Raw genomic sequence first — 17,067 nt, 5'->3', positions numbered from 1 at the left:
AGGGGAGCCAGGGTTGAGGACACGTTTTCAAAGATATCATGATTTTGCAACAATAGATCATCACTTCACACACAAATAGAGAACTGTGATTTATGGAGGACACATGAAATTTACAGCACGTTTAGACAGGTGTCACTTTTGTTTGACTGATTTCTAAATTCCTCACAGCCATGGTCGTTCTTTGTGGTTGCACCACATTGACTCAAGATGTTTCTTTTATAGTCTCTGTCAACATTTTTATGGTTAGTAGTTGTTGTTTATGGTTTTGTGTTCATCATGAGGAACTCTTTTCGGCGTAGTCTAGGATTCACAGCTAAAGACTTTCTATGCTGTGTTGTTCTCCTGAAACCTGAAAACTATTTAGCTTTTTTTTATGTTATTTTCCTCGTTATTAACATGACTATTCACTGATTTCTTTCAAATACATACCTGTTGATTTAAGCTTGCACTTTGTCTGCAGACTCAATTTCTGCACTGTTTGTTCTTTTTTGTCCTCTTTTGAGCCTTTTGTAAACACGTGTTGGGGTCATGTCCATGTTTGAGAAGGGAACATTCATTCACCTGCCGCAGCTCAACTCAGTGCCATCCACTGACCGCAGCAGTGCAGAGCATTATCTCTCGCCACCATCATTTGTTTCATCTCGTCAGTCATGGCTCTTCTTGCAGTCTTATCCCTGCCTGGTATGGACAACTTGTATGGGCTGATTCATATTGGGGGGGTCTCACAGACAAGAATGTGGGTCCTTGCATGTTGTGGGAACTTTGTCTGCCCGAGCCCACAGTGTTCATTTCTTCTCTCTCCCTGAGGTTTGTGGAACTTAGTGCCCACATGATGCTGGGTCTTTATAACAGCGTGGTATCAGAGCCACTGTGGTGCAGTAATGACGGGTTCAGGGGTCTGTGGTGAGACTCAGCGCTCAGGGCTTTCATTAACCCACACTTCAGCCTAATTGACGCTCATAGGTTGCCTTACATGATCAGGGTCATGGCAGTTCCCTAATTTTTTTTTTTTTACTTTTACTTTTAAAACAAATTATTTTTCTTATTTATTCAGAATGTCTCAGAACGTTAACTTGTCTGTGGGTGGCTGATTTCATACATCCTGCTTTAATATGTAAAAGGTTTATGACTAAATGATATGGATCATTTTGTTCCATAACAGTTGTGTTGATTTTGATTTATTAAACCAAACAGTTCACGGAGCATGAACTTAGACCATATTTCATTTGCATTTTTTTTTAGAAATACATGAGAATGATTGTGATATAAATTAGGTCATGCTGCTACAAGCATATGGTGCATCAGCCTCAGAAGGAGGGAGTATAAATTATTATTTCAACCACATTAATAGAAAAATGCAAGTGTGTTTCCTCTAATGAGTCGATAAGGATACGATGAGTATAGATTTGGGATTAGTGAAGAATTTAGTTGATTCTTAATTAAGTTAAACAACTTCACAACTTTTATTCCATATACTTTGAAAATAAAGACCATTGTTGCTGTTTTATTATATATTTCTATAATTTGTTGCTCTTTGTTCTATACTAAAATATGTTAATGTTCTTCAACAGTGCAATTTAAGTTTAGTTGTATTTTGCTATATAGACCCCTTTTTTTCCTCAAAAACATCTTTAAGTAAACTCCATGCACTATTACTTTTTAAATGACTTGACCACATGTTTGTCTTTCTTTTTTCCACCCATGTTGAATTACAGAGGTGTGTTGCTGAGAAAATGTAATTCTCCTTTTTTTCTGCAGTATTTAGATTTTTACAAATATCCTGTTTCAGGGCCATTTCACAACAAACAAATTGTATTTACTTGTAAAAGCTTTTTCACTGCTTTGGTTGGTGCTGAGTCGATTTTCAAATACACAATCTGTTTGTGTGATAAAGCATAAAGACAGTCTGATTGCACTAATACATTTTTTTTTTTTTATTGTAGCCAGATTGATATAAAATACAGGTGTAGATTATTTTTTTTCGTTTTGCAAACACGTTTTTCTCGATTGCATTGACATGTTTCAGGAGCAGGTTTCCATAGATTCAGTTTGGCCTGCACCAATCTTCGGACACGGGGTGGTCTCACTCAACTGTTCTACTTGCAAATTGAATGAAGGGGGTTAAGACTTGGAAAAGTCGTGTAGTGGGATTATTCGAGGGTTTAGAGGCAGTTTTTTTTTTTTTTTTCAATCGTCTGGTCATTCTCCAAACAGGCCGTCAGGCGTGTGTGGGCTCCAAGCAGCATCTGTAAAAAAAGACATGAGAATTAATATTCAACCAAACGAAAAAACACATTTGAGAAGGTCGTTGTATACATTTGGAAAATTAGACTCCCGCTTATAGGCAAACATGTAATTTAATCAATAAATCAACAAAACCTGTAGAAAAATGAATGTGGCTATTATTATTATTATCATTATTGTTTTTTTTCGTTTATATAATAATGTTGATATTGTTATTATTATAACTGTTAATGTTATTATCACAGTTTTAAAATTAATATTATTAAGTTGATGTGATATTTTTCTTTTTCTTTTCTTTTATTCCATTCAGCCTTGCGCCAGTTCATATTCCATTAGTCTCGTGAGTGCCAGCATTGTTAACGAGTCTATGCAGCAACATTGTTTGTATGTTACATTTAAAATTACAATATCATTAGCCTCGTAAAATAATAATAATAATTTGGGAAAAAAGGTTCAAGTTTTTTTTAACCACACGTGTCACACAAAAAAGCACGTGTGACAAAATAGTCATATTTAAGCACCTGAACATTTCTAGACTCACTATTTTCAAAGTAAAATGAAATTGGCAAAGGAGGCTTTTTTATGTATTCAAAATAAAATCGAAATATTGAAGAAAATGTATTAATCCATTACAAAACATGTCGTATATCAGTCAATGGTCATATGCCACTATAGGATTAAATTGACTTGCAGGGAAAGTACATTATAGTTGATGTAGGCTACTGCAAATTATTTGTATTTTTTCTAAAGTCCAATTTACAGAACCAAGGTTTATCAGAAGAGTCTCTGTGGATTTCTACGTTAAACAAAAACTAGAAATCACCGTTGAGTAAAAGGCCAAATGCGGCCTCCATTATATTAAAATATTTGAATTAATGGTAAAGATAATAGTAACAAAATACTCTTCCAAAAGCCCTCACAAGATCATATCACCACATCGTCTCGTTAAACTGAATCTCCCGAATTGGACTAGAACAAACAAATCACAAATTCAATTACAACTGAATAATTGATGAGGCCAAATGTGTGGGGAGGTCAACATTTAATTATTGATAAACCGTCATGTTGGAGGAATGTCATTAGACGTCTGATTTAAAAAAAAAAAAGAGACAGATAACGACACACGCAACGAGATTTTACAGGCAGAAATAAATCTGGTGCTGGTTTGGTGTCCGGACAATGAGGACCACCGCGGGAACAGTCACATGAGGCGGCAGCAGATGTATTTATCATATGTAAATCAAATGTTTATGTTTGTTTAGAAAAAGTCTGAGGTTTGACACGTTGGTTATGAAAGAAGAGAAGAAACAGAGGAAGACTCTTACATGGGATTATATCGTAAAGGTGCAATGCCAAGAGTTTCTTATTTCAATTTCTAAAAGGTTTGGTTCGATGAAATCATTTTGATCTGCTCTTATGATTTGTCTTTTCCCTCTTGCTCTTATTGGTGTCTCTCCTCTCTTCATTCCAGGACACGCTGTCTCCATAATCGTCAATATCTTAAAATGAAACACCTCTGACTTCTTCAACTTCCCTTTGGGCCATTTGTCTAAATAATCGCATCATGTTCACATGTGTTTTACTCATGTCTTTCTCTCGTCTCTTGGTGGTTGTGTTGGGCCGCACTTCTCCTGCGGCTGCTGCTGCTGCTCAGGCCTCTGCTCCCAACACTTCAACACTTACTTCCAAAAAAGTATTTGCTGTGTGTGTGTGTGTGTGTGTGTGTGTGTGTGTGTGTGTTTGTTTGTGAGTGTGCGTATGTGTTTATGTATGTGTGTGTTTGGAGTTACTTCCCCACAGTCAGATTCTTTATGGCTCGTAATATGTCGGCACTGTGTGGCATCTCAGACACATTTAATCCTGTTGCTTCCCTGCGTCATTCTGTTCCGAGACTCAGAGCCTTAACGTTAAGACTCCTTAACTATGCCAATATAATGAATAATGCTATTAACAGAGTGCATTGAACCTCATACACGCACAAAATACAAGATGTGTAAGCCCTGCTCTCATGAACCATCTGAACCGGCTCATGTGAGCAACATACCTTTAGATCCGATGACAGTTTTACATCTATATAATCAACTGCACTACAACCGAGAGTTCACCGGTTCTATTACCGACTCCTCTCTCTTCAAATGGACCCATTGACCTCTGTGTGTCTTTATCTCCGCTGCACATTGTCACGTTAAAATCGAGGAAGCAGGTCCGAGGTCGTGCGCACGCAGTGTCCACGCACAGTGCCACGCTCTGCGGAGCCTTCAGTACACGCAGGCGGTAGGTAGGAGCCAGTGCAGACCTAATCCCCGCCATCCGTGATTTAGCCCCTGGTCCTCCTAATGCTCCTAAAGCCGCAGCTGCTCCCGTGGCCGCTGCGCTCTCCCCGCGACAGACTGCACACCGTTCGCTTTATTAATAATTCACCTTAATAATTCACCAGCTCCGCGCTGCCGGCTGAAGCATCGGCCCCCACCGCCACTGTGAACAAGTGCCCTAATTCCCCGTCGATCACAGCGTGTGTGTGTGTATGTGTGTGTGTGCGTAAACAGGGCGCACTCTGGTGAGGTGAGCAATTTAGTGGCTGATATTTTTGGGGAGCGGAAGTGTTACAGGCGATCTGCCGGAGCGCACGGAGAGCTTCCATTTTTACGCACCGACCGAGGCACCCGCGGAGCCTCGCTGAAACTCCGGGACCGACGGCGCGTCGCTGTGCCGGCATTCTGCTGCTGCTGCCCGCCGTGGAGAGGCTGCAGCGATCTGAAGCAGGCGCGAGAGAAACGCATGAAGCCGCTCTTTCATCTCGTCAGCTCTGAGGAGGAGGAGGGCGGCGGCGAGGGACCCCGGGTGTCCCCCCGTTTGTGTGTGTAACTCCCCGTCTGTGTGTGTGTGTGTGTGTGTGTGCGTGCGTGCGTGCGTGCGCCTCGTGTGTGTGTCTGCGTGCGTTTGGAACAAGAGAGAGGAGAGAGAGAGCAAGAGAGAGAGCGATACGAGGGGTAAAACAGATCGGACGCGCGGCGCCGGAGACAGCCGCTTTTGGACACGTTTTGGAGACAGAAGCTGCCCGACTGCAAATGAAGGCTGCGCACGGAGAAGAATAACAGAAAGAGAACTTACTCTGCATCGCGCGCTCCCGTCCATTGATTTCAGCGAGTTGTAAATATTATATCGGGGAGTTTTTTTTTTTTCACAGCAGTCAAACTGGAGAAGTTGAGCCGCTGAAGGACGCACCTCGGGACTTTGACGCAGACGTCTCCCCGCTGGACATGGGCGCATCTGAGGCCAAACAGCCGTAGACGCAGGGCTCGGAGCTGCTGCTGTCCTCCTTTCCTCTATCACTTGCAGAGTGGACCCACTTTTCAAAGAGCGCGTGTGTTTTTTCTATCTGGGCCTAAGGCCGACTTGTTTAAAGGTCCTGTTTTTTTGCTTCCGGCAACAGCGAAGAGACCAAGTCTTCCTCCCTCTGCCCTCACCCCCTCTCTCACTTTTTTGGAAGGCGAACTTTTAAAGGAAAATGGGGCACTGAGAGGGTTGGCAGATCTCCCCACGCTATAATGGTACGTGCTGTGTAACTCAATAGTTCCCCTCTGTTGGGTCTATAAGGGGTGAAGTCTGAAAATAAACTGCGCTTAACCACATCCCTGTAGTTTTAGGTTTTTTATAATGACTTTGTAAAAGATCTAAAGTTTTGATTTGGCCGTGGCAGTGAGAGGCCACCGATGACGAGACGACAACACGCCTGCGTGCGCGCGAGTGTGTGTGTATGTATGTAAAGCACCTTGACCTTGCTTTCATGCCAAATTTGATAATTAGGGATATTGTAAATTCACCCTAATTAATTAAATTCGTATCCATTATTTAAGCATTAAATCTAAACTAACCTGTTTATCGTGAACCATATGCTACTTTATGCTTTCCCTTGCTAAAATATTTATTTTTCTTGTATAAAATGAAGAAAAATCTGTTTCCTATTTCACCTCAGTGTTCCCTCCGTGATGGGTTAACAACGTGCAGGCTGAAGTACTTGACAGATATACATTATAGCCCAGTATTCACTCATTGATAAAATGGAGCCTGATCTTCCTGCAAACAGAATAAAACGCACATGTTGACACAGAATGAGACGATCTCATGCCAGTGTATATATATTTTATATATTTATTTATGAAAGAGAAAGAGTATTTATTGACTTATTATTATAACTTTATAACTAAATATCAGGATGATAATATTCTTCACCACATACAGATCTGCTCCACCGTCCTTTGCTTTATAGCCGGTCTGTCTGTGCTACTGTTTTCTTTTTTATCAATGGGTACTTCAGTTGCGTAGTTGATGACACTTTAGCGACTATAAGAGGGTGGAGAGGTGAGGTGAGGGGACACTGTGCGTCTTGTGCCCGAGAGCAAGTGCTGTGAGAGCTCTAAGCGCACGAAGCACGAATAAGAGAGAGAAGAATCATGGTCCCCTGTGATAATGAACTAATAATATATTTTTTTAATTGGTTTAATTTACCATAAGCTTCTATTAAAAACCGATTTTTTTAAGGTTATTTAGTTGCAACTCAATTATATTTTGCACATATTATCAGAGAATAAACTTTTATTAACAATATGCATATTGCAGTAACAATGCAGCTCTTTAGCTGCAGCTGATCAGAAGCTTCACTCTGTTACACGTACAAGCTTTTCATCGGCTCTCAGCAAATCTGAGCTTCGGACATTTGAGACTCTACAAAATAAAATACAAATATTTCATATAGACTGAAACATTTGGAAGCAATTTGGAAATGTCTGTCTGTGACATGCACGTAAAGACCATGTGTCGCCAATACAACAGAAAAAGCAAAGGCAAAAAGAAAATATGAGCTCAACATTTGAAACATATGTTTGTTGTAAAGCATTTTATTACTTGTATTTAAAAGTGCAATGCAATTAAAGTTCATAATATTTATAACTTATATAATTGAAAACTTAAGTCCTGATATTTAAGAGCTATTTATTTATTTTTTGAAATTACACATTACCCATGTTACACAAGTTACCCAAAGGATTTATTTTCATTTGTTTTGCCAGAGGTGTATTGTGGTGACATTCAGAGGGTTTTAATTCCACTTCAGGGTGGTTGTGAAATGTCTGTAACAATAAGAGTTGTATTGTTTGTGTGTTTTTTTTACTGCATTAATATTTAGAGCATTAGTGACATGTTGTATTTAAGTCTTATTTCGCAGATTTATGGTCATCAGACACATTTACAGTAGAAACCTAAATGTGCAACTGTGTAAACGAGCAAGATTTGAGAACCTATTTTCAAGTGTGCGTGTGTGTGTGTGTGTGTGTGTGTGTGTGTGTGGTCGTGCGTGGGTGTGTGGGTGTGTGGTCGTGTGGGACAGCAGCTGTGACACCTACACATCATGTACCTGCACAACAGCCCAGATATCAGCTCGAACACCCTGACTACAGCTCCCATGTGATTTGCGATGTCAGCTGTTCAATTACGTGTCTTTAGTTTTTAAGGTGAACGCATCAACAGACAATGCTTGGTAATTGGCAGTGATATTACAATCTTCATTTTGTGTTTATAGCCGGCCTATAATTTCACAGTCAGTTGCACGTTGGTTGTTGCCGAGCAAAACCTGCCAACCAGAGAACCTGTCAGTCAAACCAAAGCCAAGGCCGTTATTGGTGCCAAGCAAAGGGGTGGGGGCGTGAACCTTAGCATGCCTTTTAAGTCAATTTTTAGGGGTATCATTTCAGTTGAGTTGGAAGTGGGTGAGATGTTTGAAATGAGCTCAATGCGCTACCCTACTGAGTCATAATGAGTGTGTGTGTGTTTTGTAATGACACTCCATGCTTCCTGGTCTTTGTGGTGAACTCTGCTGTAGTAGAACCATAACCGCAAGAAAATCTCCCCATGGATCAGTCCTTGTGTGACACAAAGGGCTGATTGTACCAGCCCAAACCTCATTGTTAGAAGCACTTAGCCGGTGAGGAGGCTGGGTCTTAACGGAGAGAGTGCGGTTTGGCTGTTTCAAAAAAAAGAAACTACAGTAGGGATCCGTGTCGGAGGGGACGGGCTGCCAGTGGCTTTGGGTTACCTGTAGGCTTCGTTGCAGCGTGGCATGCAGGGAAAATACCGCTGCCCGGGAAGTTCAGTGTTACAGTTGCCAGGGCCCTATCCGAAGGCCGCAATCCAGAGCCGAGCCTGTCGAGCAGGATCGGTAGTCGACAGGCGAGGTGCGAGGCCCAAGGAGTGTTGGGGTGTGTCACCGTGCGTGTGCTCTGTTCATACTTGTTTCACTGTTGCGGTTGTAGGGATGTATTTTTATTTGTCTTTTTTTCCGACAGGCTACATAGAGCTGGGACAGGTATTGTCAGGGCTGGCGTAGTTTCACAGCTATTACTCAGGCATTTCAAAGTTTCATCTCACCCAGCTCATTTGCATCTTTAGCAGGAACCTTTGATTTGAGCTACACACACAAACACACACACACGCACGATTGACTTTCTGGCAAAATTCAAATGTCTTTCTGCTGAGGTCATCTGAAATTATTTTTACACTCTCGCCTCCTGCAGTCAGGCCTCCCTTAACAGAAACTGTTCACACCCTGCTCCTCACGCCGTCTCCAGAATCCCACCGTTTACTATTGTGTTAAAACTCAACTGCACAATTAAGCCAAATGCAATCTTCAGCACTGCGTGTTGGCTGTGCTTCAGACCCAACAAAACCTTCAGGACTCACAAGTGGAGTGAAATAATTAGCCCCACTCTCCTCAGCCATCCATCCATGCTTCTTTTTATAATGCAGCCCTTCAGTTTCTCATCTCCTTTCTTATTCTCCCCCCGTTTTGCTTTCGCCCTCCTGAGATAGCTGTGTGAAAAATCGCATTTTTCCAACATTTTCTCCCTGAGGTAGCTTTGGCAGGGACTCACACAGCGGCCATCTCTTCCTTTCATACACCCCTCACACACCGTGGAACAGATCGCCGGTGCGGCCCGGCATCTTTGAAGTGGTTGCCATCTCACGCAGGTTGGCTGGACTCTCTCTGTCTCTCTCTCTCTCTCCCCATCCCCCCATTTTCATCCCGCGCCTTAAACTTGGCAATGTTATTTTCCGCCACCAAACCATGATGATGAAAACACTTTAAAGACACAATAGCAGAGGTAATAATCATGGTTTTTAAAAAGGTATAATGACAACGATGATAATAGTTGTGTTTGATGATTTTGCAGCCGCCAAAATAAAAATTTGAAACAAAGATAGCGCTGCACAATGTGTGTGTGTGTGTTTGTGTGTGTGTGTGTGAGAGCAGAGTACGTTTTTGTGTGTAGGTGGCAAATTAATGTGTGTGTGTGTGTGTGTGTGTATATATGTGTGTGTGTGTGACTGCTAATGTGAGATGCAGGGAGACAGAAAGACAGAGAGAAGCGTCATTGATATGTTGCCATTCATGTGCTTTAAAATGGAGCCATCTGAGAGCAAATTCCACCATCAGGGCCTTTCATACACAAAGCTCTATGGAGGTGTGTGTGTGTGCGTGTGTGTGTGTGCCCGCCCGAGCAGGTTTTGGAGATCTCACCTCCAAAGAATTTGGCCATATGGTCGTCAACACATATACCCAGAGAGATAGAGCGACAGATAGAGAGCGAGCCAAGGAAAGACTTTGTGAGCTATAGTGAGGGAGAAAAGTGAAAGAGAAGTGTCCTCCTTTGTCGGTGGATGCAACAGGAAATTCTGTTTAAAAGAGATCCTATAGCCCTACCTTAGATCAGATGGCTCGGACAAAAAAAAAAAAGACAAAAAAAAAAAAATCCTCCATCACATCCCCTATGCCACATATTTGTGGAGTGGGAAAATCTGTCTCAATTAACACATTTGCACTGGGCGATGATGGACTCCAAATAGGTCACTGACTCAGTCTCCCGCCTCCGAATCTTCCCTCTAAAATGTTAATTAAGAAGGGCTTTGAGATTTTTCTGCTCAGGGCTGGCCATATGGGCTGGGCATATGTTCTGTATATATAGTACAATATATAATTCATACACTGCTGCAGGAGAGAGGGTTCCGGGGCCTGGAGTTTTTTTTGGGATTTACTACAAAGGGAGTCAGCCCGGCCTCCCCAGTGGCAGGTACAGAGCTTAGCCTATTCATTAGCTCCGTGTTATTCGCCGTAGCACAATGGGATGGCGGTTCATCAACACTTGTTTCCGTGGCCGACAACATAAAGAGGACGGTTAAACTCGTCTTTGTTGGCTGGTTAGTATGAAATGAGAGCAAATGTTCCATTGTTGGTGTGTGGTTGATATTTTTTTTGTTTTTACATTGTTCCAACAAGCTCCTCGGGTCAAGTTAGTAACACAGAGATTTGCCTTATGTGAAGGGCTACATATGTACAAAGGATACTCTCAAATACTCACTATGTTGTCTCGCACAGTCTCAGTTGAACCAGTTGTCCCCGTGCCATCCACTCAGACACCCATTCACCAGCAGAATGAGGCAGTGGCAGCCAATAAAAACAGCCCTTTCCCACCCGCAGCTTTTTGGGCCCGACTCAACCAATCAGAGGGGGCTTGCTTGTGCACCTGATCCTGTTTCTGGCTGGGGACAGCCAATCACAGAGGCTCCAGCACACCTGATGCATTGTGGTCTGCTCGCTGGTAAAGTCGGCAGACTCTGCCATGGTGCGGATCCCCACACAGGTGCCGTGGATCCTGGCCATTATTCCCTCCGCCGGCCAATCAGATGCATCGTCTCATTATCAGACACATGTGGCCTGGCAGACTTAGACGAGTGTTTGTATTTTGGTTTGTATGAGTGTGTGTGTGTGTGTGTGTGTATGTGTGTGAGGATGGCAACGCATGCATGCATCTGAGGAACTCCGTTACCCGATTCCCATAATGCTTTGCTGTCTTATCAGCAGGCCTCTCTCACTCCGTTCCTGGCTTCATCCTCATCTCGAAACTCAACAATAGGCACTGTGTTGCCGCCTTAAGGAGCCGAGGGCCCGAGCTATAAAGTGAGACTAAAAGTAAAAAAAGAAACATGTTTATGGACTAATAAAGATGATTAGAAATCGCACAATTGCAGGAAAATGGAAGGTTTGCGTGTGCAGATTATCTGTAATAAAAAGCTGAGGGGAGAGACGGGGGAGAGAGGGAGAAGGAGAGTTAGCTGTACAGACCTCTCATTGCGAAGGATATGAATAGCCTTTGTTTTCACCACAACTCAGGGCTGTGTGGTCTGCCAACGTCTGGCTCTTATTATGGGGTTTGTGTCTGTGTGTCTGCGTAAGTGGCATGCACGTGTGCACTGGTGTGTGCGTGCGCTCGTGTGTTGTCGCTGTGTGTTTGTGTGTGAGGCAGAGAGCGCATGGAAAAAAATGTATATACTGTACATGCAGGTGATTATATTTCCAAGAGGGTGAGACTATGTGTGCGCATGCATTTAAACGTTTCCACACAACCTCCAAGCACTGCTTTCTCTCTGCTCCCGTTCGGGCTAAATAAATGTGGCATGGGGTCTCGGGGCTGGCACATGCATGTAGGTGCACGCTTTTTTATCCGTTAAAGTTGTGAAATGAAATAGGATTTCACAGAACGGCACAGCGGCTGTGGGATTTGGGCTCCCTTCGGCTAAGTAGAGTGGGATAGGTTGATCCAATCAATGGCAGAACTGCAAGGAGAGCCCATTTCACAGCTCCGGGCCCTGCCAGAACCCAGCCTGTCTGCCCGCCTGCTTGACTTAGAATACAAATGAAGCTCCCTGAATGCACACTTACAGACACACACATGCATGCACACTGGTACTTACAGACAGTCTGGCTGTGGATGTATAGTGCAAGAGTTGTAAGCAGGTGCTGTGCTTTCTGTGGAGAAATGAAACAGGCAGGGGTTATGAGACTGTCTCACACAACACAGGTACTTTTTAGTTATGTTGTCTCTCAAAGAGGAAGCAAGAAAGAGACATGGGGCATTGCAGGACAATGTTTCTCCGGATTTTTATAAATTCTCAGTATTTGTGTTTTTTTAATTGTGTTATTTATTGAGGCTCGTTTTTGCAGTCAAAGAACAGCAAATGTCACTGTCTGTTAAATTTAGGAAATGTAATTTGTCAATTGTCAATGTCCATCGTGAGTCTATTCTTCTAATAGGAGCCTAAAAGGTTCAAGTAGCCATTCAATTAACAAACTGGTGACTTGCCGTTGCTAATATGATGGCAAAAAAGGATAAGAACCAAGAATGTTTCATCTTCTACAGATTGATAAGATGCAAATTGTGACTTGTGAATATTGGCTATACAAATAACTGTTGATTAAATGATTAATTGTAAATCACTGTATTACTAAACCTAACTGACGAACCCTCTCCCTGTTTTTTTAGGCAACTGACACGTACCTGGTAAACGACGATCCTGCTAGAGGCCCAGGGATGCCTGAATGCTTCCTCGTCTCCGATACATACAGGGTATAAACACACACACACACTCACACACACACTCACTACAACAGCTCTACATCTGTCCTCGTGATTGCATCAATGTCCCAAACTTTATTTCCTGGACACACAAACAAACCCCCGCTCCATTAGGAACAATCTCCTCGTTCCCCCTGTAAAAGTTTTACTGCGGCTGAGAGGAGGAGGGCATTCAGAGCACAAAGGACTCAGCGGAGCATGCAGCACAATCATTTTTTACACGGTCACACTTCACCATGGGGACGTTAACCACAAAATGATGTTCATTCTCTCACATCTTGAATCGGAGGTTCTGGGGTTAATGTGTCCAGGAAATACATCAACATTTTTGAGTGTCGACATTCCGCTTCTAGCATGCTTTTATATCCACTTCCTGTAGAAATCTCCCACATATCATCATGGATGTCCTGAACTCATCTGTCAACTGTGCTCATGTGCGGTAACACTGCTCCGAGAAAACACTGTGTGATGCAGTCCACTTTTCTGTGATATGTATTTTTCTCACACAAGGTATTATTTGCTCTTGTCAGAAGTTTGGCTGTGCTGCAGAGTCCGGACAAGTTTTCTTTACATGGAGGACGAGGCCAGCAGCCAGTTAAAACAACATGAAATGAAAAACATTACCAGATTGGAGATTTTTTTTTTCCAGCACACTTTCTGTGCACGATGTGTACTGAGTTAGGTCACTTTGACGACTTTTGGAAAAACATTGATTTTCAGGTTGAGTTTAGAGATAACTGTTGGACTGCCTGCACAATGGTTATTTTGGCCTGTGTGCTGTAATATGACATTTGCATTTACAGCTAAAATTAAAGAATGAAAACACAAAGACTAGGAAAATAAGTATATATGTTTTCTTCCTGTTGAATACAAACATGGCAGAGACGCAGTAATCCGAACCGGTCGGAGTAAAAACGTACGAGTAGCGACTGCACACAGTAAATACACACACACACAAAAAGCAGCAGGCGTAACACATTGCTCAGCACACACACACTCAGATTGCTAACAGATCCATAGAGTCTCTGGGATCCACACACTGTGTATGATATGCTTGTCAGCCATAACAGCCAGTCAGCCATTTCTTTCTGCTTGCATATGCCTGTGTGCATTTTACTGGCGTGCTCTCTCCCAGAGCACACATAAACAACTCACTCGAACAATATTGACACTGTACGGTGTAGTAAACGGTACGGCAACGCACAGTTTTCCATTTCACATTTTTTGCAGCCTTTAGAAAGGCGGCCTCGACCACCTGTCTCACACATTTAGCATGCTAATGGCAGTATCAGTATGCTACATCACTTTCAATATTTAATGGCCTAGCCACAGGCGATGGTAAACAGCAAGTATATGGGCAGTGCTGCGTTTGTCAATGGAAGACCACAACAGGCTAAGTTTAGACACACCATATGGTTTTCTCATGTGCGTTCTAATGGCAGACATAGACTCGGAAAACCACCAGAGTCCTGCAGTGTGCTCCAGGGGCTTTCTTAGGTGATGGTCATGCTGGACTGTTCGGTCATGGGCAGAGGGAGAGAGAGAGCGAGAGAGAGAGAGAGAGAGAGAGAGAGAGAGAGAGAGAGAGAGAGAGAGAGAGTATGAAAAGGAAACCTGGGCGTCAGTGTTTTGCAACTCCTGCCGTTGCTATAGTTTGTTTGTTACGGCCAAGCCGAGCGCCGCTGTTGAATGCTGAGATGGACGACTCAGGCCATGGCTGAAGCCCGAGGACAAAGACGAAAAAGTCTGCAATTAAGACGGTTAAAGCAAAAGATTATAAGCTATAAAAGGGGAGAAAGGGGGTCACCAAAAAGAACCACTGAGAAATAGGAAAAAAGGGGGTATAGACAAAAAGAGAAAGAGGGAAAAGCTAGGGAGCATACAAAGGCTTTAGGGTTTGGGCCTGTGCCGTGGTGGGGTGTGGTTTGGAAAGAGGAGAGACTTTGGGAAAGGAATAGACTACACCTCAATATGCCTCACTTTCTCTCACTTTTATTTAGTGCGTTCCGTCTTTTTTTCACTCTAATTCGTTTTTCTAGGTGCTTTTGCCAGCATATCTTTGACCACAGGACATTTGAGGCTGTTTGTGTGCGTGTGTGTGTGTGTGTGTATACTTGCACTTTATATGCACGTGCGTCTGTGGTGTGAGTATCTAAGTATCCTACACAGGCTGAGGTCTCGTAAAGCTGCACAGCTTCATATCCCCCTGAAAAACTTGGCATTCAAGCACTGGGGTGACTTCAACCCCTGAAACCGCACCCTTGCATACACACACACACACACACACACGCACACACACACACACACACACACACACACACACACACACACACACACACACACACACACATTTCGTAAGACTCAAACACACATTCTCAGACATATGCACACACACACACACAATTGCACACACACTTCCAAAACCTCTCTTTCTCACACACACACACACACACACATGCACAAGGCAGGGGCTTATGTATAATTGCAGGCACTCTGCCTGCATATATGAGTTTGATTAGGCTGAGGAGCAGGCAGCGGGCGAGGATAAAGCCAAGCCTGATTAGAAACAGAGTGTATCACTTCCATACAATAGGAGTCACAATGAGACTGGTTTAGACCACTTCCCCCAAGTTCAGGTATCCTTTGTCTGCATATGCACTCACGATATACACCAGTATATGACTTGGGGTTGGTTGAAAAGGAGAGGAAGAGGAGTCCAAAAGGTATCACGGCTGAATAACTTACAGTCTGATATTGCGTCAGATTTTGAACCTACAACTTGCTGTAATAACTTTAGACTTGTTTAGTTCCCTAAAGACAAACGCTCATATTCAGAGGGGCCCCACAGAAATAAGAAAAATACCTGAATGATCTTGCTCTTGTAAATATTTAAACTTTCAGATGAGGAGCTCCTCGTTATGAAGTGAGCAGAACTGAGCGCTCTCGACCAACGCTGAGCTAAAAGGGCCGAGTTCCAAATCCAGCCGTGATGCACTATAAAGTGAATTACAAAAAAAAGAAGAAGAAAAAATCTGTTCATGTTTTAGCTGAACTTTCAGATTCATCAAATTTTTAAGATAAAGATATTATGTTTTGCATTAGGGACTTTGATGTGCGTGTGTGTGTCACCAGAGCCACACCACGGCTCAATCTGAGTGTGTTTATTTGTTCACACTTGGATCAGCTTTTGCATTTTTGCAGTCAAAGGATGTCAGTGGTGAAAAAAATATATACTTGCATATTTTGCTTATATTTTAGGTAAACATAAGAATATCACAAGGTATTTTTTGAATATTAAATTGATACCAATATATAGAAACATTTTCAAATTAACTTACAGCTGTGAGGGACAAATATTGAAAACCCTCTATAGATAGCAAGATAGATAGATAGCTAGCTAGCTAGATAGATAGATAGATAGATAGATAGATAGATAGATAGATAGATAGATAGATAGATAGATAGATAGATAGATAGATAGATAATGAGAGAGAAAAAGAGAGAGAGCGATACAGAACTGAAAGTGCATTTAAATAGGAATCAGAAGATATAACAAATATTCACTAGAAATAATATAGGTTTGGATGGATGGATGGATAGGATCATATTAGTCCCACAATGAGGAGATTTGTAGTATAACAGCAGCAAGAGTAAAAATAAGTATCAATAAATGAATATTGCACAGTTAAGATAAATGGATGGATGGAGCAGAATAATGAAAGCAGACTCAAATCAACAAATAACAGGAATAATATAAATAAAAATACAATATAATACGCATACTTAATACTTAGAATTACAAATAAAAGCTTTACTTTAAAATAGGTTGTGACTGAGCTCGGCACTCTAGTACCACTGCAAACCACCAGTGCTTCAGGGAACACGAGCCGAGCCCAGAACAAGTCACAGCGATAGTAACGATCATTTGAAAAAATATACACATGAGTTTGTGTCGATGTGAGGGAAAAAAAGAAGCGGGTAGAGGAAGAGAGCGAGGGGGGGGGGGGTATCGGAGGGAGAGAGAGAGAGAGAGAGAGGGAGAGGGAGAGCGAGAGAGAGAGACAGAGAGCGAGAGAGAGAGAGGGGAGGGAGGGAGAGAGAGAGAGAGCAGCAGAAACTTTCTCCTAAAGTTAGTGCGGAGCTTTCACTGTGTGAGTGAGAGAGTGAGGCGGGGTTAGAGCCGGGACTGAGCCACAGCGGCTTTGCAATGCGGCACCGCAGCGAACCTCCATCCAACTTTATCACCAGCCGCTCATCTCTTCACCTCTAGACACCAACATGTACTCCCCGTACTGCTTGACACAGGTAAGCGAAGCACAGCCGGGCCGAGCCTGCCGTTTCCACGCTGCTCTTCGCT

At 42.7% G+C, this 17,067-nt stretch overlaps 1 protein-coding gene and 2 long non-coding RNA genes across 15 annotated transcripts in view; 1 reads left to right on the top strand and 2 right to left on the bottom strand.

The window, feature by feature from the left end:
• The first annotated feature begins 513 nt into the window (after positions 1-513).
• The window catches only part of LOC128437050 (nuclear factor 1 X-type), a 108,699-nt gene continuing 92,145 nt past the window's right edge, over positions 514-17,067 (top strand). For 9 of the 12 annotated variants that reach the window (XM_053419046.1, XM_053419047.1, XM_053419039.1 and 6 more), the window contains exons 1-2: positions 514-681; positions 12,618-12,701. In XM_053419046.1, the coding sequence (XP_053275021.1) occupies positions 529-681; positions 12,618-12,701 (237 nt within the window). In that variant the 5' untranslated portion in view covers positions 514-528. Of the gene's footprint in view, positions 682-5,105; positions 5,796-12,617; positions 12,702-16,750; positions 17,016-17,067 lie in introns of those variants that run through there. The other 3 variants (XM_053419041.1, XM_053419044.1, XM_053419043.1) reach the window with 3 other exon arrangements.
• Positions 1,911-5,840, bottom strand: LOC128437051 (uncharacterized). Of its 2 annotated transcripts, none has more exons than XR_008338159.1 (2): positions 5,356-5,840; positions 1,911-2,246 (listed from the first exon to the last, which is right to left on the bottom strand). It is a non-coding gene; the product is annotated as an uncharacterized LOC128437051 (long non-coding RNA). The 2 variants fall into 2 exon arrangements; XR_008338158.1 differs by having other exon boundaries at positions 5,470-5,840.
• On the bottom strand, positions 11,245-15,010 carry LOC128437052 (uncharacterized). The gene is made up of 3 exons (XR_008338160.1): positions 12,633-15,010; positions 12,049-12,103; positions 11,245-11,260 (listed from the first exon to the last, which is right to left on the bottom strand). It is a non-coding gene; the product is annotated as an uncharacterized LOC128437052 (long non-coding RNA).

This window comes from Pleuronectes platessa, chromosome 3 (assembly GCF_947347685.1).
Source record: "Pleuronectes platessa chromosome 3, fPlePla1.1, whole genome shotgun sequence".
Taxonomy (NCBI): Eukaryota; Metazoa; Chordata; class Actinopteri; order Pleuronectiformes; family Pleuronectidae; genus Pleuronectes; species Pleuronectes platessa.
The sequence above is the reverse complement of the archived record's forward strand: the minus strand, read 5'-3'. Positions and strand labels throughout refer to the sequence as shown.